The sequence below is a fragment of the Lytechinus pictus genome, chromosome 5, assembly GCF_037042905.1.
Source record: "Lytechinus pictus isolate F3 Inbred chromosome 5, Lp3.0, whole genome shotgun sequence".
NCBI classification, from domain to species: domain Eukaryota; kingdom Metazoa; phylum Echinodermata; class Echinoidea; order Temnopleuroida; family Toxopneustidae; genus Lytechinus; species Lytechinus pictus.
In genome coordinates, this window is record NC_087249.1 from 48669431 (window position 1) to 48690557 (window position 21127).

Consider the following 21127-nt stretch of genomic DNA (forward strand, 5'->3'; position numbering starts at 1 on the left):
ATGTGTAAAGTAATTAGCTCAATTGGATGAGCCTGTGAATATGAATGTTTTTTAACAAAAAATATGGCACAATATATGGATCATCATTATCATCAATATACGCACAGAATGACATTAACATGTAGTCAATGGGAAGAAAACCTCTTATCGCAAAATTGAAAAAGAAATTGACCAGGGAGGGGGGGGCAGTCAAATATATTGCTGTACACATGCGTGACAAAAAAAAAGCGTTTAAAGGGGTGTTTTTTCAGTTTTGGACGCGGGCCGCGTGTGCATTCGTTAAGGGTATCAAAAACATATTTTCAAAAGAAAAGGGTGATTTTAAAAGACTGGTCAATGGTCAATTGCGGGGTCAAACGTATTTAGGCTATGTTTATTTTTCCAATGCTTTTTTTTAGACTAGCCAAAGTGTTGTTTAAGGTATATTTTTTCCCCAAGCTTTTTCCCCGGGAGCATATTCTGGCGAGGGGCCAAAATGTGTTAATAAAGCCTGCAAAAAACTTGTTCAGGGGGTTATTTTGCACAGAAAAAAACTTGTTTACGGGTTGTTTGGAAATAATTTGGTCACGCATGTGTACAGCAATACATCTGACTGGCCCCCGGGGAAATTGAGCAAAGCACAGACAAAAGGCTGTATTTTATATCATCATGGCTATGGTAGTAACATCATTCTCTAAATTCCGTGGATTGAAAGTCAAGCTAACAGATTGTGGTCAGGGACCAATCCAAACTTGGGTCAAAATTTTCAAGCGAATAAGAATGAATTCTAAATCTATTTGACTAAAAACTTCAATCTAGCTATGGATTAGTCCCCGATAGTGCAATCTTTTTCAATCCAGGGAATTGAGAGAGGATATATTGTCTGAAAACAGTCTCCTAATACCCACAGAGATTCTATTTCTACTTTTAGGCACAAGATACTGCTGCTTATGTCAAGAATGATAAAATAGAGATTTGTCTGAGGCTATCCTCTACCTTTTTAGAGTTTCAGATACAGAATGTTCCAGTTTGAATACCCCTCTATGTGTATGTTGGGCTTTAGGGGAAATTAGATTCCCTCTCACACAAAGGCCAAATTGGATTAGATAAAGAAATATACTTCAACCATATACACTGTATGTACAAAATGCAGGAGCAAAATGAATAAATAAGCTCTAGCTTACAGTCCAATGAGAGTTTGGCAGAGCTTAATTAGCCCCCCCCCCCTCCAATCCCCACCTTTACCCCCTCCCCAATGTCAACAAAAGCTGAATAGTTCCAAAAGTGAAATTAATCCCTGACTGCACACGTGTTTAGCATCAAAATTTACATAATTATTTCCCCTTGAATATTCCCCTGATATGTATGCACTTATGCAGGTACCAGCTCCTTTGGAAAGAATGGGAATTATATTCAACTACTTATCCAACATAATTGTGATAGAGTTACATTTTTTTAAATACCATATATTACTGTGACCGCTTGCTAGCAAATTGTCAGAAATGTTGCAAATGTCAAATCAAGCCATCTTCACACACTTGGCCCATATAAAGGAAGAGTAATGATGATGAGAATGATATTAACAATAATATCAATACTGTATTCTGCTTTGATTTACCACTTAAAAATCAGAATGATGTCTCTTGCCTACAGGTGTATAAACTTTCACCCCTCCCTGGGGAGCATTAAAACTCAATTAGTAGACATAAATGTAAAACATTGGCGTTCTTATCCAACTACACAGTACATCTAAGTTACCAATTTAACCACCTGGGTAGAGAGTGGCAATGTGTGCACTCACGCCCAAACCCCAAAAGTGAATAGAAATTGGAATATAAATGATTGTTGCCAATTTGAGCAACAAAAGATTAAATTTCAACTTTAGCAATTCTAAGGGTTAACGCTCCTCATCAGAAGCACTGTGACGTATACATCATAATGCAATGCACCGAATTACAATTTACAAAAGATGTAAAGCTCAATAATATGATTGTCATTGAGATAAAGTCCACAATCAGACGCATGATACATGTATATCACAACTGGTGATAGACAACATGCATGATCCATCACCAATGGAATTAGGCCTGAAAGAGGGGCTAAATCTGGAGAGATTCCAATTAATTATTCATACAGTTACAATGTGTCCCATAAAAAAGGAAACCCATTTCAGGGATATACATCAAAATCATCAAACATAAATAGGTTTGAAATTTAGTACCCGATACCGATAGTACGAGAGCAATCTTCTCTTTAAGGAGAATGAAACCCTTGAAACCAGCTGAATCCATATCAAAGAGAAAAATCAAAGAAACATATTGTTGAAAGTTTGAGGAAGATTGAATGAATAATAAGAAAGTTATGAGCATTTGAATATTGAGATCACTAATGCCATGTAGATCCTCCCATTGGCAATGCGACCAAGATCTGTGATGTCACACACGTACAACTCCCTCATTACTTTAGTACTTATTTCACTTATATTCTCACTTTTACAGAGTCTATCACAAGGTGAGGTGTTCTCTTTATGAGAGGACAAGTACAGAGGGTTTTACAACATTATATCATTGATGAATCGTTTGTCATATGATTAGAATGAGCAAAAAGAGATGTTTTGGGGTATATTTTCAGTGTCCAAAAGGGGAGAGTTGTTCATCTGTGACATCATAGATCTTGGTCGCATTGCCAATGGGAGGATCTCCATAGCATTAGTGATCTCGATATTCAAATGCTCATAACTCTTCTATTGCTAGTCCTATTTTACTCAAACTTTTGTTGATCTTATTCTTTGATTTTTCTGCTTTCACAAAAGCTAACTTGCTCCAAGAGTTTCATTCTCCTTTAATTAGAGACCAAATACATGAATAGTTGATCGTTCAAGCAGAGCAGAGTAAAACCAATAAAAAACAGAGACATGACAGAAATGAATGGTGCAGAAATTGATAAACACATGTATTTGAATCTTGACCAATTTTTCTGGGCAACCCGGTTTTGGTAATCAAAATTATCAAACTCTTCTTGCTCATCGATGCATAATTTCATGATAGTGTATTTTGTTTCAAAATTTAACTTTATGATAAAAATCATTTGATTATGCTAAAATAATTAAAATCTCAGTTTCCCTTTTTTCTGGGATGCTCTGTACAGTACTCTACATGTATGTTTCAAAACAAAGAACATCAATGCTAGGGTCTACATGATCTAGAACACAACAAGAAATGTAGAGCTCAACAAGAAATTGTGGGATTTTGAATTTCAAATGCAATAGGATGCCATGCAGCTGTTACCTTTAGAATACCATCATTTTGAGCTACCATCATACCGGTACTAGATTATTATTCAGAGGAAATCAATTATTTCCAAGGTTACCAGTAGGTCAGTTATACACTGCACGAATGAATCAGTGAAGTGTCATACCCTTCTGTAGATTTTAGGAAAAAAAATGGAGCTCAGAACCATTGTGCTTATTGTGGATATATATGCCAATTCATGATATCTCTAGATCTTTCCTCAGAACTATCCCTCTTTTATACCATCCTAGGGTATGCTATTGCTCAAACTCCTGTATAATTTTTCTGTTATGAGATGATATTAATCGGAAGATGCCATCTTGTGTTTTATATGATCATATGACTATGTATTTCCCATTTGGATTGTGTTAACGCTTGTATTAAAAAAATATATATATATTAGTGATATATCATACAGTACCCAAAGTTAAACAATATCTTACTACTGATGAGGTTACCATGTTTAAAGAATACAAAATAAAATAAATGAATACAATTGGGTATCAAATGGCAGAATCTCTTGCTATCAAATTTTAGCGACTTGATTTTACTGCTTATTACTTTTCAGAAAACAATGCTAAAGTAAAAAGACAAAACAGTGCATTTAAATAATCTGAAAGGACAATTAGTGCTGGCAATTGTTCTACATTTTCATTTCAGTATTTCAAACCAGTGTACCACTTGAACATTTCTATTCAGCCATTCTTACTTGAACATTTCTATTCAGCCATTCTTTTGTAGGAAATAACTTCAAATTGGTGAGAGAAAGATGGGAAAGAGAAAGAGAGAGATCAATTAGAGGGTTGTGCCTACCATTTGTCAAAATTAACTAACACAATTTAGTCAATGTTAGATTTTCACAAATTTCATGAATTCATTTCTTAAACATCTACTACTTTCTTATTCCTTGTCTCATTCACTTTTTCAAAACTTTCAAACTTCCATTCTCATTTTTGCCTATTTTTTTGTGGTTTCAGCTTCGTTTGGTCATTCATTAACTTATGACTGATTGGAAATGGAATTACTCACTCATGATTAACATTAGATTGTGTATCCATGTAAAATGACATAAAGTGACACACATACTTTATATTCACATAGTAACAAATATTCGTACTAGTATCAAATACATACATGTGCATAAAAAATATAAAAATATACTTTTCAATACATGTAATTCCACTGAATACAAATTTCAAAATTGTAACAAATATATGCATTTACAATGTTCATGATTAGGTATAAATTTGGAAATGCTCATATCTTTATACAGTTATGTCATTGGTATTTACTACCAGACTGTGTTTAACCTTCTTGTGTTTTCATAAATGATAATGGTGTGGTGAAAATCACCCTGGAGCTCACTAAAGGTCCATATTTAAAATAAAATATTAACAGGTTCGATCTACATATTTGGATCTAGTATGCCTACTTTATACCCCTAATTAGAGTCAATGGCTTATTTACTCTATTTCCAGCATCCATTTTAGCAATATTTGTCTTATTTTCTTTCAAAGATAAGGAAGAGGATCTTAAAAGACTGCTTGTGTGCATTGGTTATTTATTTGTCCAAGTGCGTACTAATGGTCGGTGATGAGTGGTCCTGAGATGAGAATGGTTTATATTATTATCACTATTAGTTTGCCGTCACCTGTGCCTGGGCGGCGAAAAGCAAACTGAACCACTATGACCTGCAAGTCTCTCCTCTCGATATATCTGACTGGGGGAGTGCGGGTGGACCACTACACCGGGGTTTCCCCCTACTCTTATATACAAATAGTGCAGTGGGTTCTTAATGTGCAAATGTGGTGTCCCTCCTCTACACGGGGCCTCCATTTAAGGTCCGATCCAAAGGACGGATAGTATATACGTATCATCATGTTTATCAAATGACAAGAATTCACACATCACTGTCATATAAAACAAATACAGTACTACACCACATTCTTCTCACCATTATATAATACTGTACTTTCCCCCAAACTTTTGTACAGTAACAGTCCAAATACCCTCAGTGCATGTTAGATCTGTTCCGAATGAAAATGCAACTCACGCGTGCAATTCCGTTCTAACCCATAATGCACTTGATGACGTATATTTTTCAAAAATAAATATTACATACAGTAATAATAATAATAATTATCATTATCATTATTGTTACTTACATACATTATGCAGAATCCACTAGTACATGTAGTATAAACAGTATGGGGGTTCTAATTTCAACAAACTATACAAAATAAATAATGAAAGAAACATATCTTTTTTAACATGACAAAAAGTTTCATCAATGATTTAGAATACAATGATTAATTGAAAGACTATATTAAGAGTAATCTAGGCTTTATTGAATATTTACAACAATACAAGTTACAAGTTGTACAATATTGGCCTACAATTCTATGAAAAAATATAAGCTTGGGAAATAAAGTTCACAATCGAGTACAGTTATCATCTAATGCAACTAAGAAACCCCTGACCTATCCACCCATAATTAAGCTGTTTCAACTCTACTGGACAGAATGTCGGAAGCATCGTAAGCAATAAAATAAAAATTGATAGGTTGATACCCCATAACACTGTAATATATCCAAACTTGCTGAAATTGTTACTTCACAGATATTCAAAGTAAAAATCAAAGTCCCAATTCTTTTGACCTTTAGCCAAAGCCTGTTTTTCCAACTTGGCTTCGTGCATCTTCACAGCACTGAAACACTTGATAAAATCCTCACCAAATGCATTTCTTATCACCTCATCATTGAGAAGAGCCTCCAGAGCGGCTTCCATGTTGTTTGGCAGATCAGCTGTCTTCGGTGGGACATCTTCCGGATTGTTGGCACAGCCTGTAGTTTCTGCAGGAAGCTTGTACTTGTTGATGATGCCATCCATTCCCGCAGCAACGGTCGCAGCCAGCACCAGGTAGCAGTTAGCACCACCGGCGCCAGCACGGTTCTCCATGTAGGTGCCCATGTCGCCGTTGACCTTGATGCGAAGCATTGTGGTGCGATTGTCCATCCCCCAGGTGGCATTCTTTGGACAGAAACCACCTCCAACTCTCTTCAGGCAATTTACTGTTGGAGCCATGAGGACCTCGATCGCAGGAGCATGGGCAAGTATTCCTGCAGCCCAGTTCTGGCCAACCTCCGAAAGGCCAATGGGACTGTTGGCATCGTAAAAAACTGGTGTTTTCTCATCCGCTTGGTACAGGGAGTGGCAGAAGTGGGTACAAGATCCACTCTGATTGAGAAAAGGCTTGGACATGAAGGAAGCTTGAAAGCCATGTAGAAGTGCAATCTCTTTGATACCCGTCTTGAAAGTGAAAGCATTGTCTGCAGATCTGATCCCAAAGGCTGGTTTGTAGGTTATCTCAACCTGTCCTGGACCGTATTCAGATTCAACTTGTTCAATATCAACACCAGCAACAGGCATGTCCTCCATAACCTGTTTGACGAACCTCCGCAACGGAAACATTCTCAGAGTGGATCGAATATTGATGTCATTGTTGATGGGCTTCTTGGTGACCTTATCCACAACATAGAACTCATGTTCATGAGCAGAAAACAGGGAATACCCTAAGTCCTTCAGCTTCTCCAGTTGTCTACGTGCCGCAACCCTTGGATGGGCAGATACATACTCGCCCTTATAAGTTGGCTCGACCAAAATACGGGCCGTTTTCTCCGCCCATGGAAGCTCTTTGAACGAACTGTAATCAGGAAACATGACAGCATCGCAGTATCCAACTTCCTCAGCAAATCCAGTTCCTGGAACAACCGCCGCTTGGACGTCCATTCCTATGTGCCCCAAATAAAAGTTCACCCCTCCCGTTGCTTTGTCCTTGAAGTGGCGGGAAGGGATCAGCTTGGACCGGGCCACGCCATTTAAGTCAGTCTGCTCAAATCTCACTCCAGTGATCCCCTTCTCTTCAATTTCCTCAAGTACTGTGCTCAGACTCATCTTGGTGATCTGCAAGAAGAACCAGCGAGGAGAGGAGGTATTGTACTTTGAGAAATGAAAATTTATAAACAAACTAATTCACACAATTTGCAGAGCAAAAATAGCTGACATGTCTTGACAGAAGAAAAATCAAAAGAGGACATCTGCATTTATCTCATGGACAGGAACGTAATGTATGAGAGCTCTACAGTAACAATCGGGCCGGATGAGCTAAAAGGGTAAAGTTATGCCGCGTTCGTTCTCTCGCTTTCAAAATTGCTAAAAAATGGCCGATCGATACCGAGGCATGTGCGAAGTAGGCCAAACCTATCAATATTTTTGAACATTATGAGTCATGCCAGTCTGTGTTTATAAACAAATACACTTAAATCCCCACACGTGTCAATCAAGATGGAGAAGGCAATTTAGAAGAAACAGAAAAGGAATTGCTGCCTTTTAGATGAGCAAGAAAGATCCTGTTGAAAAGAGAGAAAAAACACATAATGGAGTTCTCCCCACAGGTTATGGAAAGAGCGAATATTTCACGCTTCATCATGTGATAAAAAGAAAGGTAAACAGTTTTAACTAATATTGATTTCATTTTTTTTCTGGAGGGGGGGGGGGGGGGTGTAGCGATAGTGCGTCAGATCTGTTTGTCAGAGAAACAATGGGACATGCCCTTTCAAAGTTGGGAAACATCCAGTAATGTTTCTTTCTTTGTGTCTTGGTTGGAAAAAGAATGAATAAAAAAGACATATAAATTACTAAAAAAATAACCCCGCCTTATTACTGTTAGTAATTATATCTCCATCATTCATTGTAGCTTCTTGCACGGTTAAGCTACAGCTAAGAATTAACTTAGGCTCGTGGATAGTCAATATCCGAACGCACCTGCACACTCCAAAGATAAATGTCCAATCACACAGTCATGTAGGTTAAGACATCCATTTAATAATAACAGTAAACTTGGCGGACGAAATAACGGCGTGTTCACACAACGCGAAAATAAAATGATCGATGAAACATAAGAAATGGTGAAGTAGAACAGAACGATAAATAACTTGAAGTGATTGACAAACGTGAGTGAGCGAGCAATTGGTGGTTCGCTGCAATAAAATGAAAGCGTAATTGCAAATTAGTATATCATCACCATAGAGAAATTTACATGAAAGAACGGTCATAATATTCTGACGGATAAGGAGATTAATATTATTCTCATAACCATGTTGGTATTCATCTAATTGGTATAATAAACTAGTAAAAACAGAAGGTATAGATATATACATAATAACATGAAAGTCAATAGCAATAAATCATAACTAATGCTAATAGTAATAAACTTAATTCTGTATAACTTATAACCCGTCTGAACACACCTCTACTCAAGCTGTGCCATAAACAAGATTATCTCCTTTGGGATAGCATTGACCATGCATGGGCCTATACACGTTAATAACTCTCAGTACCAGTGGCATTGAAACCATCACTTAAAGGTCAAGTCCACCTCAGAAAAATGTTGATTTGATTCAATAGAGAAAAATCAGACGAGCACAATGCTAAAAATTTCATCAAAATCGGGTGTAAAATAAGAAAGTTATGACATTTCAAAGTTTCGCTTGTTTTTAACAAAATAGTTATATGAACGAGCCAGTTACATCCAAATGAGAGAGTCGATGATGTCACTCACTCACTATTTTTGTTTTTTATTGTTTGAATTATACAATATTTCAATTTTTACGAATTTGATGATTAGGACCTCCTTGCCTGAAGCACAAAATGTTAATATAATGGAATTCCACGTGTTCAGGGAGGAATGAAACTTCATTTCACATGACAATGACGAGAAAATCAAAATATTTCATATTTCATATAATAAAATACAAAAGAAATAGTGAGTGAGTGATGTCATCAGTTCCCTCATTTGCATACCGACCGAGATGTGCATATAACTGTTTTGTGAAATGAAGCGAAACTTTAAAATGTCATAACTTTCTCAGTTTACATCCGATTTTGATGAAATTTTCAGTGTTATGCTTGTTGAATTTTTCTCTTTTTATTCAAATCAAGTTTTTGTTGGGGTGGACTTGTCCTTTAACAAGCACTTTTGTTTGCTTATTAGCTGTACAACTTGTATACTCTCAGTGAGGATTACACCATGAAGCTATTAAGAGATAGCTTCATGATTACACATACCCTCTTCTTCCATACAGTATACTTCTAACCAGTGTAGTGCCGAAAACTAATTAGCAACATATAGAATTATGGATGTAAAACATATATAAAATACATAAATAAATACTCAATATTACTTGTTACCTACTTAAATATTCTCAACAATAAACTTCATATACAACTTCTGGTATGACGTAGCAAAGAAAGAATGAGAGGTAGAGAGAGAGAGAGAGAGAGACTCAGTACAAAGATAAACTTATCCCTCTGAAACTTGAAATATATACACTACTCAAAAAAAGTTAAGGACCACTTTTTAAAATGTACATAAAGATTTTATACAAGGTGTTTTATTTCTGGAAATACCTCAGTACAACTGTCCTAAATGTCCTTAAACACGCTGTAATCAATTTCACGCATGGGTGGTTTTAGTTGTTGCACAATGTCTCTCGCATCACTGCACATCCTGAAAAGTGGGCCCCGAGGGGTATCAGCTACCGACATGAAGTGGTAAAAACGAATGTCTGAGTGTCTTTCAGGCAGTTCAGTAACGAGTGTGACCACCTCCTGCAGCAATAACGGCTTCACAGCGCTGTCTCATGGAGCTGATGAGGCGATTGATGTCTCTGACGTCCAGTGCATCCCATGCAGCCTCCAGAGCCACACCCAGCTGCTGCAGTCCAAGTGGATGGGCTTAGAGCTGCTCGAGACTCCTCCCCATCATGTCCCAGACGTGCTCTATCGGGTTTAAGTCCGGGGACCTCGCTGGCCACTCCATACGCTCAATCCCCTGGCCCTCAAGGAACTCGGTCACCACCCTAGCTCGGTGGGCACGGGCATTGTCATCCATGAAAATGATGTTTTGTCCCACATTTTCTGCAAATGGCACCACTATAGGTTCAAGGACCTCATCCCTGTACCTCACTCCTGTCATTGCTCCCCCTGGGACCACGTAGAGACGAGTACGGTTGGCGTAGGTGATGCCTCCCCACACCATGACGCTGCCTCCCCCATAACGGTCATGTTCTGCAATACAGGGGTCTGCAAATTTCTCTCCTGGTCGCCTCCAGACTCTCGAACGTCCATCATTGTGGTCAAGGGAAAATCTGCTCTCATCTGTGAACAGAACTCTACGCCATTGCTGTCTGGTCCATCTGACATGCTCCCGGGCCCAGTTGAGACGAATTCTTCTGTGAGCAGGGGTGAGTGGGACACACTGAGCTGGCCGTCTGGCATGCATATTGGCTCTGTGAAGTCGGTTACGGATTGTTTGAGTGGAAACAATCACTCCAGTTGCTGCAGCGAAGTCATTGTTGAGGCGACGTGCACTGTGAAAGCGGTTGCGGAGGCTGAGATTCGTCAAGTAGCGATCATCTCTAGGGGTTGTCGAAACTGGTCGGCCACTGCGGGGTCTCTCGGAGTATAGCCCTGTCTCTCGGTGTCTTTGATTTGCTCTGCTAATGACACTGTGTGACACGCCCATCATTCTGGCTACTCTTCGCTGACTGAGGCCAGCTTCCAGCATCCCTAGGGCTCTGGCTACATCTGTTTCACTTAGGTGGTGTCTTGGCATTGCTGTTGTAGGCAAGTTGTTGATTGTACAGACTAAAGACGGAAAATGCTTTGGAAGACACTAGTCTTATGGCCCACTGCAATGATGCCAGAGACATCATGAAAGAACTGCATGTGTGAAATTGATGTCATTGTGTTTGATGGCATTCTGGACAGCTGTATCTTGGCATTGCTATTGTCAGCAAGTTGTTGATTGTAGAGACTAAACAAACTTACAAACTTGACATAACTTGTATAATATTAATCTAGTAAACATAACAATATTATATATATCAGATGTGAGAACTTACCGATTGTTTGACCTCCTGGTTTCACAATATCAGTAACTTTTGATCAAATGTATAACAGCACAACTTGTTGCAATGAAACGTTTCTTCCTTCTGAGGTGGAAGATGCAAAGGGCTTATCACCCTCCTGAGATGCTTAGGCTAATTTGCATACCAGCCTAAGTCTTGACCAATGGGTTTATTGTTACTATGCACCCCTGGTCTGACCAGGGCGTGGCTGACCAACCAGAATTGACATTATCATAAACAACCTTGTTACTAGGCCAGAAAACATACCCAGTGACCAACTGGCAATGACTTTACCTTATTTGGGAAACAGAACATGAATTAATGAAGGTTAAGTATATAGTCTTGACTTTCAGCCCACTTATGGTTTATGCCGCTACATTCATTATTTTATAATTTGACTTTCAATTAATTTGTTTTCTTCTGCATTCAGAACATTCGTATATAATACATTTTTCATTACATAACAAACATAATATAATAATTTATTTATTTTCCCCCTTCCACAGGGTTCTTTATTTTCAAAAGCATAGTTACATTGTATTAACATTTACAATTTTTCAAACATTAAATAAACATGGTATATTTTCTAAATACATAGACATGTAGTCAAACTGACTTATTATACAATCAAGTTGTCACAGCCAAAGCAAATTTGGCAAGAAAAAAGGGGTCTGATACATATAACTAAGAAATAAACACTGGTAATAATTGTGTTTGTTGATGTAACAGATTGCCAGCTTGTTCGAAAAAGTTTCTGAAATGAAACCATTTCTTTCTGAACTTATTTGCTCTGAAATTTGTTTCATAAATATATTTTTCCATTTCATAATAAAAAGTCTTAAAGCCGACATAATTGAGGTAAATGAAGGTAACTCTTTTTTCAATTTGGCTAAGTATTTGGCTAAGATAATTGATTTTTGGCATGAATCATTAAGAAAAAAAATGAATAAAGACTAATTCTAAACAAATATGATCTACATACATGTACTACCAAATAATTATAACATTAACAGTTTGCAGAAGGATTGCCATTGAAGGATTACACGCAGATTGCTTGAAAAAATGACAACCCCGGAATAAAATTACATTACTTCATACATTTATAGAGCAGAATGGTAAAATTATTTTGTTCATAATTTTAAAATGATGAAGATTGAAGGAGATTATAAGAATGAGGATAATGGTGATTATGGTGAAAATGAAGGTTTATTTCCAATTTGTCCAATTGCCAAATTGTTTACTCTCATTTGGTCTACCATCAGTTCGTCCACTCACCAGTTGGTCTACTTTCATTAGGTCTAATGCTATTCCGTCTGATAACCAGTTGGTCAGATAGCCATCAAGTCCATATCTTTAGTCTAATTGGACTAAAGTGTTAATTGTGCATGATGAATGAAAATGAAATGGACATTAGACCAACTGGTTATCAGACTAAATGGTCATGGACGAAATGGGGATTAGACAAAGTGATGATTGGACCAAATGGTTAACGGATCAAATGGTTGTTAGATAAAATGTTGATGGACGGAATGGCATTAGACTAAATGAAAGTAGACCATGTGGTGAGTGGATGGGTTGACAGTAGACGAATTGGAAATTTACCAAAATAAAGGCCATGGAGATGATGATGATGGTGGTCATGGGAGAGCATTTAGTGATGAAATGGTTAACAGAAATATTGACACAGAAAATTTACAAGTACTTCAAATATTCTGATAATAACACGGATTTAACATTTGCTATAAAAGGGGAGAGAGTATTGATGAAATTTTAAGCGTTTCGTTTGTCTGATTTTTCTTCATTAGTTTAAATCATTATTTTCAGCCCTTTAATATTTTTCAAGCAATTTTTTTTTAATGTTACCTTACTCTTCAGGATCTGACAGGTTGCATGGAACATGGCTAATTTGGCTTCCTTGGATAATGTGCAGGTGACACGCAATACCTTCACAAAATTTCTCCTTGAAGGAGTTGGAGGATCTCACCATGAGTTGTTTGCAGTTTTACTTCTTCTCCATCATTATCACCATTTTCATCACTGACATCATCGTCATCATTATCATCACCATTGTCATCATTGCCATCGTCATTGTCATCATCATCATCATCATCTTTTTCTGCTTCATGTATCTTATCTTTTGCAGGTGTAACAAACTTGGCTGTTCTCTTGACAGTGGGAGTTGCACATTGGAGAGACATTATAAGTCCTTTTCTTTCTTGCATTTCTGTTAGGACACCTCTATTTTTTCTTGTTTGATGCATTAATTTAGATTGATAAAATCTACAAATACAACAGTTGATAATATTGTCTCTATGAAAACCCTTTGATACTGTTCTTGGGCTAGTTAAATTACTTATAATAGCCCAATCGACCTTGCACCAAATATTCATTACAAATCAATCATTGATTCTGTTTTTTCCGCCATTCTTTCTACTTGTTGGAGGTTCCTGGGCTTCAATATCATTGCAGCAGAGCTCAAAAGACCCCCCCCCCCCCCCCGAGCATGAAAGAAGGGAATTCCCCTATCTCTACGTCATGAATATTAATTTGCTTGTACATGTGTAAATCCGTTTTCTTTGTGCATGCGCCCTAGCCTCAGTATCGATCAGCCATTTTCTTTGCAATTTTGAAAGCGAGAGAACGAATGCGGCATAACTTTCCCTTTTTTGAGGTTCCAGTTTCTACCTTGATGTCAGAATTCTGCAGTTTGATAGACCTTCATCAATATAATTGAGGTGGGTGCATGATTTATTTTTTTTTGCCACGCCAACATCGAGCGTACCCATGTCTGTTAATGTATAGTATGGCAGCCTATGGTTCCGCTCTGGCCTGAAGCGGGCAGGAGCCCAGGGCGGAACACTATCAGCCAGGTTTATCTTTGATCGCAGTCAGCGCAGCTACAGCTGAGCGTACTAACTAGGGCTGTTATTGTTAAGAAAATTCTCTGTCGATATATCTCTAAAAATATCTTACTGATATTGTTAACAATCGACAAAAGAACATAATCAATGCAAATTATTTTATGCACTATAGCGATGTCACATACTCGCCTTGTTCAAAATTTGTATCTGCCACTGTACCAAGAATGCTTTAAAATCCGCGTTCATTGGATGTAAATGATTACATAACATCTTTTAACAAACATATTTAGCATAAATACATCCTCAACTTATGTTATTAGTGCTTTATTTTAGAGTTGGATGAAGTTTTGTCGATAATTTTTGGGCTTTTTGGACATCGTTCTGTGCAGTAAATGTCTTTCGCCTACATGTATCTGGGGCATTCCCTGCCATTTTGATATCGTGCTGTACATCTTCTAACGTAGATAGCAGCAACACATGGCTGTGTGCTGCCTTCTACGTTAGTTGGTACTTCGCTAAAATTGATGCTGTAGTTAGGCGGCGGTTGTTTGCTCCATTCAAGCCCAATGGCCGTCATCCATCTATGTAGGAGGACAAAAATAATCGGAAAATGTTGCAAATCTCCTCTGAAACAGCAGATTTATCTGTCTAGAACAAAATCTGCATATTCTCCCCTTTAAACAGGAAGAGACCCTATCTCTGTCAATATTTGACATGAGTTGATGGAAAGAGTTCCATATGCATCCCCCACCAAAAATAACAAAAGATTGTTGAGACTTTTCCGGTTCGTTCACTTTAGATTTTTCTATCATTTCTTTACTGTTGCTTACCTTAGTTGGGACTCGAACTCACCTCGTTTTATCTGCAGTCAAGACCTTTCCTGCTATGCTAGCAAGAAGCGCTGATACCGGAAGAGGTATTTTAACGATTATCAGCCGATAGTTTGACTAGTCTTGACTCACAGACCCTTTACTGACTAAATAAACCGATGTCTATGGACAATTACACGCACTAGATCCTGCTCGAAATTTGACGGAATAAAGCCATATTTTGGTATGTATTTCCACTCCCCCATCATATATGTTCTATATTAGGGCTAGATATATTATTCTGAACCTTCTCCATATTTTTATTTTCAATTTTAGTGGGGGGGGGGTGCATATGGAACTCTTACTGAGTTGATATAGCACTATTATTTTTCTTCTTTCACAAGCTTTCAAATGGTACTCAAACAAGCCTTCAATATTCTGCATATTTTCTCTATAAATTGGAATATCTCCGTCAATATTTCAGACAATGAGTTGATTTGCGTACCATATTTAAATAACAAGCTTTCCAATGGTATCAAATTTGTTGGGTTTCCTTCAACTTCAGATTTAAAAAAGTCACCAAATTCCCTAAGCTACGGCTGGCCCCCTGGCCTGGTGTAGGTGAATGTGGAAAATACAGGAACTGTAAAGCCTGTCTCACACTATGCCATCAGGTGCAATGCGATTTTTCAAGATATCGCATTTTGCATCAGAATATGAAAGTTTAAGAAGTAAAATCATTTTATTTCAAGTTTGACATATTGTTAGGAAAACTAAAATAATATTTTTACTGAGCGGCAAGCCCTATCTTCAGAGTAAAGTCCAAATCCAAATCGGATTGTTGCAGCTGATGATGATGTCATTATGATTTTTGGATGAATTTGTTTTTATTTTAGGCCTAGGCTTACTGTATTTTGATTTCAGTCAATTCTAGTACGGTACTGTACCACTATTCTGAACTCTGATCCGTAATAAATAGATCTATCCATATCAAATTTTTATCACAATTAATTTGAAATTCGGATCGCAACGAGTCGCACAGTGTGAAACGGGCTTAAAACTTTGAAAAATTGAAAAGTGTTAAGGCAGCTTCCCCGGAGGGGCCACTTCCATTGACGAGTGGATAGTGGATACCATGCGCGACCATGGGGTCTTGAAGAGCACCCTAAACACGTATTTTCCATATTCTGAAAATGCACCCCTTAACAAGTATTGGCGTGTGAAACCCTACCCTTATCAAGTATTGGAAACAAATACTATTGGCAAGTATTCCCAGAATTGAGCCCCTAAACAAGTACAGCAATGTATTTTCCATATTCTGAAAATGCACCCCTTAACAAGTATTGGAAACAAAACGATCCTCTTGGCAAGTATTCCTGAAATGAACCCCTAAACAAGAACAGCGATATTTTATTATGTCACGGGTCCGTCGCCCGTCGGTTATATGGTAGTGGATCGTATTACCGAACACTTTTCATGAATTCAATCATATCAAGCACATTATTCTCAAAAAATTCACCAAACTTTCACCATAAATACACAATTACCTACAAAATATAAATATGTAAAATTTTTGCCAAAATCGTTTTTCCTATTTACGATTTTTGCTTCCAATCGGACCCCTCTTCGCATGTGAAATATTTTGGTCACTTGAAAAAGGTATTGTATTACCGAACGTGTGTTTTCTATGGGAAAAGTTGAGAAAACAACAAAATCACTGCAGCTATTTTGACCATATTTTATTGTTTTTAGAATATTAAGACTTTGGAAATGTGTTTTTGACCATTTTTCAACATCTTTCTATTCAAGTTCTCTTTGGAAGGATGTTGCGAAATTTTGAATGTATGAATTTTTTTCTGATGCGTATGATGCGCGCGTTCGGTAATACAAGGCCGGTCGGTAATACAATCACTCACTATACCTTTAGTTTTACACACCATTTGGTTTAGTAATAGTACGGCCCCACCTAAGCTTCCACACCTCGCGCAAATCGGACTCTAAACACGTAGTGTTGGGGCAAAAAGGACATCCTTTATAAAGCATTTTGATTTTGTTTTATCATCCCCGCAAATTTGACCCGAAACACATATATTTTTCCGAGCGAAATAGATACCCTTTTTTCTATATTTTTGTGTTTTTGACACCCTTATCACGTTACGTGCCCTATCTTGAAAAAGACATCCTTTTTACGTGTTTTTTTGGTCGCGCATGGTATCCACTCGTCAATGTAAGTGCCCCCCCCCCCCCCCCCGGGCAGCTCCCTGGGTTTAATAGGAACACACCAGGGAACACAGTGCACTGTGTTCGGGCTGTCGCAGCCAGGGCACGGGCACTCATTCAATGAACAAGGTTATGATATAACGGGGAGCTAAAGCCGCGCTGGTCCCTGGATTTGGAAGCTCAGCTCCGCCTCGTTTATTTTCGGCGGCGGAGCTCCGACTCGAGTTACCAAATTTCATACTTACAGAAATCTATAAACTCAATCTGAAACTAAAATCTGTTCACGTTCGACACAAGATCGGAGGCCCAAGCTAAATCAGCCGCTGGAATCTGGACAAAAAGAAAAGGATCTCAAACTTTCCAAGCCAGGATGGGAGTGGCCCGTGACAGGCTGTCGATATGATGCGTGATGATGATGATGATGCAATACTGCGATGCGATGGCGCGCGCTGATGCTGCGTTGATATATGCGGATATCGGGGTGCTGTGTGTATTATTCACCATACGGTACCAGGCAGCATCTGGCTGGAATTGCAGATTTTTTTTTCTAACGCCCCCAACTCTTCCCCTTTTCACACATTTTCACCCGCTACCGCTTCTTTACTCTCCTATCAACAGAATTTTACCGATTTTAAAAAAATCTTATAGCCAAAACATAATTTCAGCAGGTTTTACTACAAATTATAGTCGATTCAATATTGACCACGATTAATGTTCCCAAACTCGTCTGAGATCTTGAATACTTTTGATCGGGGATTTTCTTTGGAAGTTTCATTTCGTTATTGATCAGGGGCCGCGGAACGGTTTTCAAAGTGGGGGGGGGGGGGGAGGGCTGAGCCAAAAGTGTGGGGGGGCTGACCATGCAAAAAATCACAATCATATGGTCATTTTTACGTTTTTGTACACGGTTTTGGAAAAAAGTGGGGAGGGCTGAAGCCCCCCCCCCCCCCGCTTCCGCGGCCCCTGTTGATAAATTGGCCCGTATTCTGAAGTCGGGTTTAACTTAAACTCAGGTTTAAAGTTGTGGTTTAAGTATGGACAGCCAATTGTTACATGGAGTTGCCCCCATTATTATCCTGTGCTGAATTCATGTTTGCATGCCCTTACCCTGTTCATATTCAAATTTTATTATATTCTCTTTCTTAACCATGCATGTATAGAAATAGTAATGTGAATGCCTTTTCCGGGTGAAATAGCGTTACTCGCCTTGGTTGGGTGATGCACCTAAACCATGTTTAATGCTTTGTTATACGTTTGTCGGAAATGCTCAATGTTTTATAGCATGTTTTCAACCCAGTATACAATTGCAAGACTTAGGAACGTATTACTGCATGTCATTACCTTGTTCATTTTCTCAAATACAATGACGACATTCCCAGGGTACGCATTAAAGATAATTATTGTTCATTTTTGAAAACGTGACACTGCTTGGTATGGGAATCGTTTGGTATTCGTTGGACGATGCTCATTAATCATGATGCTTTATAATGCTTTAATTGCATGTTTTCGGATTTTTTTTTTGTTAAGCGATTTCCCGCGCGTTTAAAAGTATTTTAAGCGCCGTCGCCAAACTATACATGAGAATTATCTATTTGAAAGACTTTACATTGTCTTTCATTCAAAATGACAATTACTGCTTCTTCTAAACATGTTTTGAAGGAAGTTAAAATGTGAACACCTGATCTTGACTGGTATGGTCATTTCTCGGCTTTGGTTGAGCGACAATATGTTTTAATTGCATGTTTTTGGTTGGCAAGGGCATTGCTCGGCTTTGGTCCGACAATACTCCTATTATCAAATGCTCAGGCTTTGATGTCCGTTTCAATCTTGTTTGAATGCCATTCACCCCGTTCATAATCAAAATAACAACAATACTGAATTATTGAGGAGATTTATAATGTGAACACTTTACTCTGGTTGGTATTGAGATCGTTCTGTTGGCTTAGTGCTCGTACAGTAATGACCCATGAATAGGCTTTTTTTTTTTAATACTGTTAATGCAAATTTCCCACGTGCTATATAGAATTTCAACTCTATAGTCTCATTGTCAATCACCAAACTATATTGTCTTGTCTCCATGACTTTACCTTTTTAATATTTTAATAACAACACTGACTGTTTCTTCTAAGCATATTGAGGGAATCTGTTTTATTCGTAAACACCTGACCCTGGTTGGTATGGTCATCGTTTGGTATTTTGCCTTGGGTGGTGATATAATACAAGTATTTTATAATGCGTTAATGCAGGTTTTCGGAAATGTTATTTCAACATTGAATGAACCATCGCCAAACTAAACGAATATGTCTTTTTTACATTACTTTACTCGCTGTTCATATTCACAATAACATCATTATCGATTTTACTAAGCATGAATAGATGTAATCTGTTTACACATGACCCTGGTTGGTATGATTTTTGGCATTGCCTCGATTGGGCGATGCTCCTGAATGAGTGCATAATACTTTGATATATGTTTTCACTTATATGAATTTATTGTTTGCATGCCTTTACCCTGTTCATATTTATAGCAACAGTTGCGCCTTTTTATATATAAGCATGCATGGATGTTTAATATTGATGTGAAAACCAGAACCTATAGTTGGCATGGGCATTGCACGGTTTTTGGTTGAGCGATTCACCTTTTGTTATTTTAAAGCGCTCAATGCTATGATATAATGTTGTATGATTTGTTGTCCATACATTTACCATGTTGAAATCCTAAATTATAACAATGACTGTTGTTTCAATGAATGTATGGAGGTAAATTGTTTAATATGTATAACTGAATCCAGTTGGTATGGGCATTCCTCGGTTTTGGTGACTATAGTCAGGTAGTCAACCAAGGCCTGTCCATAGGAACACTATACTATAATGTTCCTGTCATCAATCTCGCGCTCTTTAGTTTATTGCATGTTTTTTTGAAATGCTTTTGTGTTTCACAATATCCCACGTGTTTCCCTGTATTCTCCCTTGACCCTTGGGATAAAATTGCAACATACGAATTGTTTCGCTTGCATGCATTTACCCTGTTCATAACAACAACCACATTCTTAAGGAGTGCATTAATTGGGGTAATTAAAGTTTGAATGTAAAAGGCAGTATCGTTGGTTTTGGGCGCCGCTCGGTTTTGGATGAGCGCCAGTAGTTATGGGGTAGACCTCATACCAATTTTGGTGACCTTTGACCCGGCCATGACCTTTGACCACATGACCTTTGACCCATGCCCTTTGACCACATGACCTTTAGTCGGTCAGCCGTTGACCTTTAGCCTGTCAGCCTTTGACCTTCGGCCCGGTCAGCCATGACCTTTAGTCCGGTCAGCCTTTGACCTTTACCCCGGTCAGCCTTTGACCACACGACCCGATGGTTGACCCAGACTTCCGGTCAGCCATGAAATGGTATTTTATCCATCGTGATGTCATCCTAGGGAATTACCCTTATTGCCCCATCGATATTGCACCACCGTGGCGCAATCGTCACGTATAGGATACGATGCACAAAACAGACGTATGATTTCTGCACAGTGTCCTATTGAAAAAGCGATCTTTTTCCGCCTACCGGCGGATATGTCAACCGCCTCGCATGACGTCACCGGCTACGCAAGCACCGTGATGTCATCCCAGGGAATTACCCTTATCCCACCGTATCGATATTGAACCACTATGGAAAGCCATCGTTGCCACAATTCGTATTGCTATACGTATAGTCAATTTCTTATACGTACAGGCATTTTTACTATACGTACAGAAATTGTCCAATCAGAAGGCCCCTTTTTAGTATACGTACAGGACGTACACTCTGTACGTATACTAGTTTAACTCTGTACGTATACGAGTTAACTCTGTACGTATACGAGTTAAGATCTGTACGTATACGAGTTAACTCTGTACGTATACGGGTCAAAACCACTATCTCGGCGCAATTGCGTCAAATTCGTGTCCCGCATGTTATGGGTCCAATTAAAAATAAAATCGATATAGAATGGTCGAGTTAAGCTA

The 21127-nt window shown here is 38.2% G+C and overlaps 1 protein-coding gene across 3 annotated transcripts; it reads right to left on the reverse strand.

Annotated features, from left to right (window-relative positions):
* Nucleotides 1-2907: 2907 nt before the first annotated feature.
* On the reverse strand, nt 2908-17858 carry LOC129261157 (lengsin-like). Of its 3 annotated transcripts, none has more exons than XM_054899214.2 (2): nt 17375-17858; nt 2908-7232 (listed from the first exon to the last, which is right to left on the reverse strand). In XM_054899214.2, exon 2 carries the CDS (start codon nt 7221-7223, stop codon nt 5883-5885), a length of 1341 nt encoding a protein of 446 aa, XP_054755189.1. In that variant the 5' UTR covers nt 7224-7232; nt 17375-17858; the 3' UTR covers nt 2908-5882. The 3 variants fall into 3 exon arrangements, with proteins under 3 accessions (XP_054755189.1, XP_063955201.1, XP_063955202.1); XM_064099131.1 differs by lacking the exon at nt 17375-17858 and adding an exon at nt 13103-13404 and having other exon boundaries at nt 3655-7232; XM_064099132.1 differs by lacking the exon at nt 17375-17858 and adding an exon at nt 11234-11325 and having other exon boundaries at nt 3655-7232.
* Nucleotides 17859-21127: the final 3269 nt, after the last annotated feature.

What these genes read in the sequence shown, in the direction of transcription:
- LOC129261157 (XM_064099131.1), bottom strand. Translation starts at nt 13,138, where the DNA reads ATGTTCCATGCAACCTGTCAGATCCTGAAGAGTAAG. An exon ending in GTCAGATCCTGAAGAGTAAG is followed by an intron (nt 7,233 to 13,102) that starts GTAACATTAAAA and finishes TTCTTCTTGCAG; the next exon opens with ATCACCAAGATGAGTCTGAG.